The sequence below is a fragment of the Lingula anatina genome, chromosome 1 (genome assembly GCF_051362555.1).
Source record: "Lingula anatina isolate TDL-2025a chromosome 1, LinAna3.0, whole genome shotgun sequence".
Classification (NCBI taxonomy): domain Eukaryota; kingdom Metazoa; phylum Brachiopoda; class Lingulata; order Lingulida; family Lingulidae; genus Lingula; species Lingula anatina.
Window position 1 is genome coordinate 36,467,031 of NC_141767.1, and position 11,715 is coordinate 36,478,745.

Genomic DNA, 11,715 nt, shown 5'->3' on the forward strand with positions numbered 1-11,715 from the left:
AACATAATAATTTTAACTTTATGCACCAAGGTAGAATTTTTATGGTCTTATTTGTTGAATATGATGAAGACTAAAGTCAAATGAAGGTCAAGGTGCCAATATGGCGCCAACCTACGAAGTTAAAGTTCTCTTGACACTTATTTGGTTTTTAGCGAATTCGACTATTTTGTTTGCGGCCAAACTTAATGTTCCAAAGGTTCTGCTTCCATACTATAGCTCTGTTGCCACAAATTTTACCTTAGAAGTAAGCGAAGGATGTTACACATGGTAGGTTTAATGCACTGATATCTGTCAAAACACGTGTTTCCATGTACAAACACACGCTTTTGTCACTTCCGCACTTATTTATATTGCATGATACATACGGTATATGTCATCAGTATTAATTTGGTCAACATTTAAAGATTATTTGAACTAAGCAGTGGCTACTGTTTCCCAGGCTCCTAGATATTGTAAAGTGTCAATCCACCTTTCGATCTAGACCCGAGGGGATAAAGACCATATATCCATTGGGAACTAGATTTAACTGATAGGGGACATTGCCAGTGATGTCCCCTATCAGACAATGGCTTGTCAACCTCAATCTAGCAATGACCATACTACAGTACTCTGTTACTGTTGTCTGTAATCGAATGCTCCTGTCTGTATATTTCATTCCCCCCTAATAAATAATTGGGGTTGTAGAGTTTGACATGATTGTAACCTATGCAGTACATCATCACATTTAATTTATTAACTAGTGTAGTAAGACTTTAAACAATTGTGCAGTTAACAGACATATTTGACAAGGAGAACTTGTAATTGTTTACTAATGAAATTTACGCCTGATAAGCATTTATTCTGAGCATGTTAAACTAACAGGGGCCATCGATGTCAGTTGGGGTCATGTGGATACTCCCCCACACCGTTTCTTCCCCGCACCGAAAATCCCCCTCAGCATCGATGGGGGAAGCATTGATGTGGGGGAGTATCGGTGCGGGGAAGTATTGATGTGGGGATGTACTGGTGTAGGGGAGTATCGGTGCGGGGACGTATAGGCATGTAACCTGTCAGTTAAGGCGAGCTCAATATCGCTTGTATTTTGTTTAGAAAAGGACAATATATATGTTTATATTCCTTTATTTATCTGTATCCAGGCGTTCTTCCCGTCCAGAGGTAGCCACAGTGATCCCATTGGGTGTCCAAGACCCTAGCCAGTGCTCTAAAGAAGCTGTGGTCAGTGCAAACTCTAAATCTCCACATAGAATGACCACTATTGTCCTGGCAGAAGACTCAGGTGAGGTATTAAAAAGGATATTAAAGATGGCTTTTGTGACTTATAAGGATATTCTGGATATTTTCTGTAGCTAAATAGAACCCTTTTTGTAATTTTTTAAAACTTGAAATGAGTAATGTTAAACAGCATAACTTAAATTTTAAAGATTTAAGTTTAAAAGAGTTAAGGCAGTGCTAATTCAAATTTTTTTTTTTTTTAGTCTCTGGTCAGATATTACGCTGTGATATTATAGTGGATGTGATCCATAAAATTGAAATAGAGACTACAACAAGGGAACTGTATCTGGAGGATTCTCCTGAAGCATTCACAGTGAGAGCCTTAGATGAGGAAGGTAAGAAGACATTGGACTGAACATCAATTTTTTCTTTCCTTGTTAGACAGCCTATGCGAAATGAGCATGTATTATGTATTTAATATCTCAATTCAGTCTAAAATTATTGATAAAATGGTCAAAAATTGGCCAAATTTTCCATCTTTCAAAGGGAATGGTTTTTGACATTTGGTAGAAATTTTTGTATGCTGGTGTCAGTCTAGCCATTGATAACATGTTGAATACTAATCAGGGAAATGAGTGATTTGTCAAATTTTAAAGGAATATGTTCATTATCATCTTGAATCTGGACCTACCTTGGGCCTGTTTCACAAAAAAAAATCTAAAAATATAGGCTTATCTTAAACTGCTCTACTCGTATTCACTGTACCTAAATGGACTGTTGTCACCTCTGAGAGTGAAATCTTTGTCATGACAATCACATTTTGATCTGGAAGCTTAGTTAAAAGATGAAAAATAAAATTTATGGCATGTGTGTGGTATGTGGCATGTGTGTGTTCTTGTACTAATTTTTGTTTAAATTGATTTTAAGGCAACACATTCAGTAGCTTGGAGGGCGTGGCATTTAAGTGGAATTTGATCTCAGATACAGATGTGGACAGCAGCAGTATTATAGATGCACACAATGTTCTCAGGTAAAAAAAAACACACACACAGTTAATTTATTTATAAATATAAATATAAATATATTTTTTTTAAATTCAAGTATGTCATTAATTTGACACCTGTGTAATAACATTACTTCAATTGCTTGATGAACTATTTAAAAAATGTTTTCCTCACAGGACCTCCTTTGGTTTAACAGGAGTACTAAATTTGAAGTTCATCTGGAATTACTAGTATTTAATAATAATAATAATAAACATGTCTTAATCTTTCAGAATTCAAACCTTCACAGAGTCTGTGTATGAGACTCCCCCTCATATTGGTAAAATGGAGGCCATTGGCATGCAGGGACACATGATATTAGTCCATGGGATCAAAACTGGTTCAGCAAAAGTACAGGCCAGGCTTAGTGATCCAGCTTATAAGGTGACTTTTATGTTTACTTTTCATGTACATTCATATATAGAAACATTTATGGGTGGTGCCAAAACAGAAAAGATTATGAAGGATGCTATTCACCTTCATATCTCATGAACTTTATTAATTTCTTCCAAGCAAATGTAGCCTTTTAACTTTTGCAGGAAGCAAACAATTTTTTAAAAGCTTTTATCCAACTGCTTCATCATTTTTTATAAGTAAAGCATAAAAATTTTAGCAATTAGTCTTAACTCTTTTTTTTTCTTTTTTTGCCGGTTTTGTTTTATTCTATTTCATCTTTTTTAAAACCTGAGATGGTAATACAATTTCCATAATGTGAATTAAATAATATATATATATATATACAGTGGTTGTACAAACTAATATAATTGTTATTTTTATTATAAGAAAAAATACTGTATCCAAGTGCATTGAGATCTCTTAGCCATTTATTTACTCATCAGAACACATTCTACTGAATGATGGGTCTCTCTTAAAAACAACAACAACAACACTGTAATATTTCATCAGTATGTACAAATCTAGATATTATTACTGACAAAGATTCACTCTTGACATTTTCTTTGTATCTAATGTGAAAATTCATAGCATAAATACACAGAATTTAGATATTTCCCCCTTTCCATTTGTAGAGTGTCAATCCTGTGGTTGTGAGATTGATAGTGGTTGCCAACCTGGTCCTCAGTCCTCCAGATGTCTACCTCCTCAAGTATTCCCAGGTCAAGTATACAGTGGAACTCATTAGGCAGGGCAAAGCTCAAGGTACAGGGCAGTACAGACAGCTGTTGTCTGTTGTATATATGTATATACCTATCCATTTGTTTTATTTATTTACTTATTTAATTTTGTGGAGAGCATATAATGCTTCCAGCGCCTTGCCTCCACTTCATTCTTTTGAATAAACATTGTTTAAAAAAAAAAAAGTACAGACAGCTTAATATGGAATTTTCATCAAATGCTGAAGATAGTTCACTTTGATTAGATATAGAAATGTGTGTAAATATTTGGTAATGTTGATTTGGTGGCAAAAGTTATTTTGCTATTATAAATTAGTAATATTGACATCTAAGCATATCTGTGAGAATTGGGGGGAAAAAGTGAGTTTGTGTCAAAAGAAAATTTGCCACCTTGATTAGTTTTAAGTGAGCTAAAGAAAGAATTATTAAAACTTATTACTGTTATGACTGAGGATTTTGATTTGGGTAAAAGTTCAACTAAAACAGTGGCACTGTCAGCAAATAATTCATACCTCAAGTCATTTTGTATTAGTAAAATTCACAAGAATTAACCAGAAACTCTAATCCAATGTTGATTTCTCTCCTAGTCGTGATCTCAGCAGATATACTGTCATGCCAGTAAAAAAAATATTGATCACACTGATACTCAGAGTATTGATAGTATATCATAGCTTTTATTCTCACCTTCAGATATTCCAATGCCCTCACAGCAGTATTATCTGGAGTTGTTGGACAATAAAATCTGCTCTCTGGACAGAACCACCTCCACTGTCACTGCAACACAGTTGGGGGACACAGAACTTGTGCTCAAGGACAGAAGTATCCATTATAGTATACAACTTACTAAAAACTATATTTGAATTATGATATTGGTAATAGTACCAATAGTAACATTAGTATGATGATTTTTTATTGATCAATAAATGCTGGATTTTTATAGAGACATTTATGGAGAATATTTTATCCATGGATTTTTCGATATGTTTGCAGTTTTTTCCTTAACTTAGAATCAGATATCAATATCAAAGACACATTCCACCAGCCAACAGCTGGAATCCATGTAGTAAACCCAGGATATCTAGGTATGTATCTCTGATTTAGGGATAGATCTTTATAGATATGTTTTTCAACATATTTAACAGAATTATTTATACATAAACAGATGCTAGCATTTACTTTTTTTCTTGAATTTGGTTGAAAAGTAGATGGTGTTTAAATAATCGAGATGCCATGCCTCAGGTAGAAAAGCACGTTTAATCTCTTAGGAATCAATTCACTTTTTTACCATGATCACGAGACAAACCTATGTCATCTTGTCTTCAATTATTCCCTTGTAGGATTTGTGGCCCTCCCTGGCAGGAAGTGGGTCCTGGAAACCAATAGGGAGTATGTTATACTCATAGAGATATATGATATAGACAGTCACAGGATACATCCTTCTGATGTGAGTATATAATAATGCAGTGCACTATTTTATTTATTTATTTATTTATTATTATTATTATTATTATTTTGTAACAAAGATGATGTGGTTGCCTGTCAAGGAGTAACTTGCTCTGTTCCAAGAAAATCAAGCTGTGTGATTTCTGCCTGAAAAGATGTCTGTCTGATCAAGATTGATTCTACACTGAAAAAATTTAGAGACATGACACAGCTTTTTTTATTTACCCTGGCAGTGACTATATTGCATTCTAGCTTGAGATGAACAGTATTGTTATGTGGAATTACTTTATTTTGTATGAACTTTTACTGTTTTAACTTACTTTCACTTATAGAATGTGAGGATAGATTCTGTTTTCCCAGAAGAATACATAAAAGTAAAGCACTCCATGGTGAATGGTTCCTACCACATAGTACATACTGTGAAGAAAGGTTTAACAGAAATATCAGGAAAACTTAAAGCAATCATTACTCAGGTGAGTTTTTGAAGTGTTATAGTTATAACTGTTAGTGTCAGCTATGTATTAGGTATGCTCTGTTTGCATCTAGGTAAGTAAGTGGCATTCCTAACACAACTTGAACTTATGAGTTTTATGATACTTAGGCATTGTAGAATGCAAATTTACTAATTTAAATTAAGAAATCTGTTTTCATTTCACTTTCTTTACATTTGGTGGACCATTTTTGTCGCTATTTTAGGACGGCAAGGAGTTTATGCTGGTGCCCCCTATTGAGGGAATGCAGGAAGTGGAAATTTATGACCCCATACAGGTGGAGCCACCAATCCTGGTTTTTCCATGGGATCCCATCACTAGAGCCTCATACCAATACACACTAAAGGTATTTTAATTTCACACCCCAAATAGTGAGCATCCCAGTTTTATTTTGTTTTTGTTACAATGTTTTGAAGTTAATACTGCATCTAAATTTGGAGAACATACGTGACTGCTATTTTTCGCTCTGAAAATTTCGGTCTAATTTGACCTAAGATAAATATGTAGCAGTTCACTTTTATGAGAGCACTGGGACCATTTTACAAAAAATTAAATGAGGTATGATTCGGGTTAGACCAAGAGTTACTTTATTTGAGTAAACTACCACAGGAAAAATTGAATTAAACCAAACTTTTGGGCCTTTTAAAAATGTTGAAACCAACTTACAAAAGTATTCTTGTGGAACTACACCTTGATACCTAAAAAAAAAAACTTTGAATTCTGTAAAGAAGTTTTTGAATTTTGCCCCACAGTAATTGAAGGTATTTTCTTAGCATTTTCAGTAGAGTAAATAGATATGCAAAAAGTGAAATTTTTATTTCATTTCCAGGCAACTGGGGGGAGTGGCAACTACACCTGGACCTCATCCAAGAGTAGCGTGGCAGCAGTGAATGTGAAGGGAGAGATCACCACTGCTAACATTGGGGAGACTGCTGTAACTGCAGCTGATGTGAGAAACACAGCACATACAGGGTCCAGCAAGGTAATTATATACATGTATACTGACTCTAACTGGGGTTAATGGAATGGCAAAAACAGTATATACAAGATCCAGCAAGGTAATAATGTCAATTATTCAGTATTACTGGATTCATTTTCATCCAGCAGCGTGTGTGGATCCAATCATAATTACTTTTCACACTGGTGTCATCTGCTTATGCCCATGCTACTCTGGATGTAAGTGACACACTATTTTTTTTTTTTTTTTTTTTTTTTTGTTCATATAGCAACACAATTAGGGAAATTATATCTAGAGAAACTGTTTTGTAGGAAGTGATTATGAAGTTTTTCTCCACAATTTACAAAGGTACCTATTTAATTTTCAGGTCTATGTGCTTCCACCAGTTGACCTGCAGTTTATTCCTTCCAAAGTTGAGGCAGAATTAGGAAGCAACCTGGACTTACCTCTGGCTTTATTTGCTGATACTGCAAAGGGTGAGAATGCTTAGAAAAGTATAAAACTGTCTAGTATTGTAGTTTTGCTTGGTAGTGTACATGTCGAATACATGGCTTGTGAAACTTATCCACCAGAATAATGAGGACAATTATCTCTATTACTTTTCCCTGTGATATGTTTGTTTTTTTAAAGCAGTTGTGTTAGCTTTGTCTTGTAAGAGAGGCACAGGCCTTTACACAGTCTTTTGTTCCATGTGCTATCCAGACTTTCATCAGAAAGCTAAAAGAAAAAAAAACTGTTCTTTATGTAGTGTCTATGTAGTAGCAAACAACTGTGATAATTGCTGTCCAAGTTATCTTTGACATTAGTTTATCTTGTATGCTACTCACTGAAGAGAGTTTAAATGTTTTATTTTCAGGAGAAAGGTACATCTTTAATGATTGCAGGAAGGTTCCCATCAATGTGACCGTGATGGACACAGCTGTCTTTGAGGAGGTGGACGGTAAGGAGACAAGTTCTGAATTTGTATATTTTAAGTGTTTGTTCCAGGAAATGATACATGATTTGGTCATTCTTACTAACTTCTCTCAGAAGGCAAATATTTGATTTTTCATCAAATTAGTGAAAAATGTGCAGGAAAAAATATGTGTATTGATAAATAAGTGAATGAAAGAATAAATAAATTTAAACATTATGTTAGGCATTTGGTAAAATTTTAAATGAAAGTGGCAGTGTAGATTTGGTTCACAGAAGTGGTCTGAAATTTACTGTTTTGTTTCTTGAAGTCATGAATGTTGTCTTCAAGAGATAAGCCTAACGCTTAAGAAACCTTTTAAAAATCCACAAACGATTTTGAAAGTTTCAAATATTCCAGAGACCCTACCTCTCCTTCCTGACAGCTGTATGACAGTGAGAGTGAGAGCACTTAGACTTGGACACACTAAGATTGTGGCTGAATATTCTTATGCACAAGTCAAGTTGCGGAGTGTTGTCACCATTGCTGCTTACAAGCCATTGCAGGTAAAAACGGACTTGATAGTTTATTTACTGTGGGTCATTTCATTGTGTTTTTTGCTGATGATTCTCTGTTTTTTAGATGATTCTCATTGATTAACCACTTGTTCATAAAATCCCGATTTACAATTGATTCAGATTTATATAGGTTTACCAATTAAGTCCATAAAAGCAGGATTTGCAATTGATTTAGTTTATTTTCTTTTTGTTTAAAGGTAAAAACAGCTGTTTTGAAGGTTAAGGGGATAATAACTCTTTGTTTTGGCCAAAAAATGAATTTTCCTGGAGTAAACAACAATTTTCCCATACTTACCAATGGTTAATGAATCCATTTTTACATTCAAAGTTAGTCCCTAGTGTTTTACTAAAAAGTTTGTTTTTTTGTTAAAATCTCTTAAGAGATTATAACAGAGTATAGCCGTCAATGGAGGTCATGTGGTCTGAAGACCAGCTCAGATATCAGAATAATAGCTATAACTGCTGTTTTTGTGGTAAAACAGAATATATTATATTTCTGCGAGTTATTCACAATGTTTTTATTGTGAAATATAAATCTCATATAAAGAGTTATTATCCCTTTAAGCATAGTATAATGGTCCCTGAAAAATGTAGTTCAGCTCATTTTTTTTTTCTTTTTTACAACTTGCTCTACCTTGTGTATTGTTTTACACTGAGACTGAAGGAGTGGTAAAAAAAATATTTTTTCATTATATAAACATTTCTCCATATTTTAAATACCAATTACTATTTTTGACAGTTATTACTATTTGGAAAACTTTTCTTATCCAGGCAATAGATCCTGAAAGTGTTGCCGTGGTAACTCTTGGTGCGTCCAAGGAGGTGATATTTGATGGAGGCCCACAGCCCTGGGTGCTGGATTCCTCAACATACTTCAGAACATGTAACTAGGATTTAGTTCTATGTGGGGCATTAAGAATTTCCATTCCACCAATGATTAGATAATTTTTTGTATAAAATTTACTTTTACCTGTCATATTGCTTTACTTTATCATTATGTTGCTGTTGATGAAGTGACCAGAGTTGGTAATATTTAATATTTACTTTAAAGAAATAAATGAGTGGATGTTTTTGTCTGTGCAAGCATGACATGATTCTTTACTTGTCATTTATCAGTGACGCCTGAGAAGTCGGATGTTTTGTCAATTGTCCATCTACCTGGTCATGGCACACAAAGTAAGTTATTATTTAATACAAACACATGGCACTGTTGAAAAATCAGTCATAGACATTGTCAGTAGATAGTGTATTTACCATCTACAAAAAATTAGATAATATTTAAATTTACTTTAAAAAGTAGTCATATGTATCCCATTAGATAATTTTTCAATTTACTTTAAAAAGTAGTCGTATGTATTCTGTTAACAGTGATTTTATTGTCCCTGTCTAATGTGCTCAATTTCCTTTATTGATATCATATAAATTACAGCCGATATTGAATATGATGTTAGTCATATGGTTATTATACATGCCTTCAGAGACATTACACATCTTCCATGTGTTGTGCCGTGGTCTGGAGGAGCAAGAGTTGACAGTCAGTGTTGGAAACGGTAAAACTGCCCAAAACCTTTTCCCAGCTGTAGCGACTGCTTCCATCAGGTAAAACTACTCAGACAGTCATTATTGATTTTACAAGGGTCTTTTTTTATTGGAGTTCTGTTGATATATATTACTAGTGATAGTTGGTGTATAAAAGATCTCAGAATGTCAAGATATGTGGATAAATTGAAAAGGGTAGATGTTGGTCACCTAGTTATTTAGACATTAATAGACAATCTAATATAAGTTTTTAATGAAGTTCTCCCAAATCCAAATATTAAGCACATACAACTATTTCATAAGTGTCTAAAAAAAAAAACCTTGGAAATCTGTGTGTGCTCAGGTATTCAAGTTTTCAACATAATTTTTGGAAACCCCAACTGAACTGTCTTGATCAGGTTTTTGGTGGTATATGACTGCAGTAATATAAGTGTCTGTTATCGTCTCAGGTTTGCTTGTGCCCCACCAGTAGGATTACATCTCCAGCCAGACATTAAGCAAGCAGACATAGGCCTGCCCCCATGTCCCATTTCTCTGGACTCTGCTGAACCTGTAAGTCTGCAACATGCATACTGTGTGTGGGAATGGTTTTAAATGTTTGCATGATTAATATTCACTCAAAATGGAATGGTATAGGTAGTATTTGTGAAGGGGGGGGGGAGTCATAAATAAAATAATTTTAAGTACTTTTCCCTGTGTTATGCCTAATACCCATTCTCCTGAATGTGCTGGTACATAATTGAGTCTTTAATCAGTGATTTTAATACAATTTTTTTGCATTTGAATTCTTGTTCTCTGTTCTCAGTAAAAACTGCTTTTAAAGTATGAAAAGAAAATAGATTTTTTATCACAAAAATGATTCAAAGTATACCGCTATTTCATATGAACTTTCAAACAAATTAGATCCCAGTCCACTGCTACAAAAACCTGGACATCTTGGTGACGGTCACAGACAGCCAGGGCAGAAAGTTTGACAACTTCTCCTCTCTGGTGTTTGACTGGGATGTATCTGACCACTCTCTGGCCACTCTGGACAGTCTCCAGGGAGTGGACACAGATGTGACAGTGTTAGAGACCGGGAGGAAATTGGTCAGATGTAAGTTTTTATTTGCTGGGATTTTTTAAAAATACAATTTGGAGATTAAAATCTAAACTGCAGTCAGAGCTATGCTTAATATTGCAGTATTATTGTATACATCATTTATAACATCATTTATGTTAAATTAATATATTATTTACTTCAAAATGCATGGGCATTGTATCATACACTTGTTGTGTTTATATTAAGCATGAGACATGTGCTTGCTGACTTCCTTCTCCCAGTCTTACAAAAGTTCTACTATAAATCTGATTTGAGAGAATTTAAAATAATCTTTTACATAAATAATGGGTACCTGATACCTTTTAGCTGACCATTATGTTGATTTTGAATTTGAACCAAAGATATATTACCCAATGTCAGCGTAAAATATGGAATTGATAAAATATGCTTATTTATTGGCGTCTCCCATTGTGACCAGGCTTCAAGACATTGTACATGAAGGAAAAGCTAGGTTCATTGACCGTGACAGCTACTGTGCAAAGATATGACCGTAAATACTTCACGCTGGCCAGGATAACATATGAGGTATGTGCTGGATAACATGTAAATGTCATCTGGTTAAGTGACCTAAAATGTTTCTGACAATTTATGTGATTGAATTTGATATAGAGGTTTTTGACACAGAAAATATTTTGAAATTTTATAAATGGTACACCCTAAGATGAAACATCGGTAATTTTTTTTCTTTGGGATGAAATATGAACTTGTGAAATGATTGGGTTTTGCATATCCTTATGCAAAATCTGAAGTGAAATATTGACTGATGTTCTATGAGCAGACACTTTAGAGCAAAATTTGTCATTTGTAATCTGTTTACATGGATTTCCAGTGAGATGAGTGTCATTATTTTTTCCCAGGAGAGCATTGATCCTCCTATTAGTCGGTCTCTAGAGCTGATGTTGGTTGAAGATTCTGTCATAGTTCCTGCCTTCATCTCAATATTCAATCATCCTTCCAACAAGGTAAGAACTAGCCATATTTTCATGTCATTTCTTACAGAATTGGAATTATTTCAGTTGTATAATTTCTTTCTACAAGATTTCTTTTCTTTTCTTTTTGTGCTTGCTTACTTACTTGCTTTAGGATTTGTTTAACATAACCTTATTGTCTGTTATCCTTTGATGACTCACCTGTTGAACCTTAAAGAAATTTCCTGTCTTAAGGTAAACCCACAGCTGTCAAGCTGAAAGAATATTTGCTAGTAGATAAAAGGCATGAAATCATATTTTATCGCTATTAGCATTTCCCTCAGCACATTTGTACTTAAATAGTGAGAAGTCATAAATTGTTAGAAAATAGAAAAGAGGTAAAAATAGCTGTTGTG

The 11,715-nt window shown here is 34.2% G+C and overlaps 1 protein-coding gene across 1 annotated transcript in view; it reads left to right on the forward strand.

Annotated features, from left to right (window-relative positions):
- The first annotated feature begins 63 nt into the window (after positions 1 to 63).
- LOC106154930 (nuclear pore membrane glycoprotein 210) overlaps positions 64 to 11,715 on the forward strand; it is a 48,077-nt gene continuing 36,425 nt past the window's right edge. Inside the window, exons 1-22 of the mRNA XM_086999633.1 lie at positions 64 to 267; positions 1,137 to 1,276; positions 1,476 to 1,607; positions 2,140 to 2,242; positions 2,489 to 2,639; positions 3,284 to 3,413; positions 4,079 to 4,207; positions 4,402 to 4,470; positions 4,726 to 4,832; positions 5,164 to 5,304; positions 5,528 to 5,668; positions 6,152 to 6,304; positions 6,648 to 6,756; positions 7,137 to 7,220; positions 7,593 to 7,738; positions 8,522 to 8,633; positions 8,867 to 8,926; positions 9,229 to 9,349; positions 9,739 to 9,841; positions 10,193 to 10,385; positions 10,810 to 10,916; positions 11,249 to 11,353. Coding sequence (XP_086855759.1) covers positions 101 to 267; positions 1,137 to 1,276; positions 1,476 to 1,607; positions 2,140 to 2,242; positions 2,489 to 2,639; positions 3,284 to 3,413; positions 4,079 to 4,207; positions 4,402 to 4,470; positions 4,726 to 4,832; positions 5,164 to 5,304; positions 5,528 to 5,668; positions 6,152 to 6,304; positions 6,648 to 6,756; positions 7,137 to 7,220; positions 7,593 to 7,738; positions 8,522 to 8,633; positions 8,867 to 8,926; positions 9,229 to 9,349; positions 9,739 to 9,841; positions 10,193 to 10,385; positions 10,810 to 10,916; positions 11,249 to 11,353 — 2,703 coding nt within the window. The 5' untranslated portion in view covers positions 64 to 100. The remainder of the gene's footprint in view (positions 268 to 1,136; positions 1,277 to 1,475; positions 1,608 to 2,139; positions 2,243 to 2,488; positions 2,640 to 3,283; positions 3,414 to 4,078; positions 4,208 to 4,401; positions 4,471 to 4,725; positions 4,833 to 5,163; positions 5,305 to 5,527; positions 5,669 to 6,151; positions 6,305 to 6,647; positions 6,757 to 7,136; positions 7,221 to 7,592; positions 7,739 to 8,521; positions 8,634 to 8,866; positions 8,927 to 9,228; positions 9,350 to 9,738; positions 9,842 to 10,192; positions 10,386 to 10,809; positions 10,917 to 11,248; positions 11,354 to 11,715) is intronic.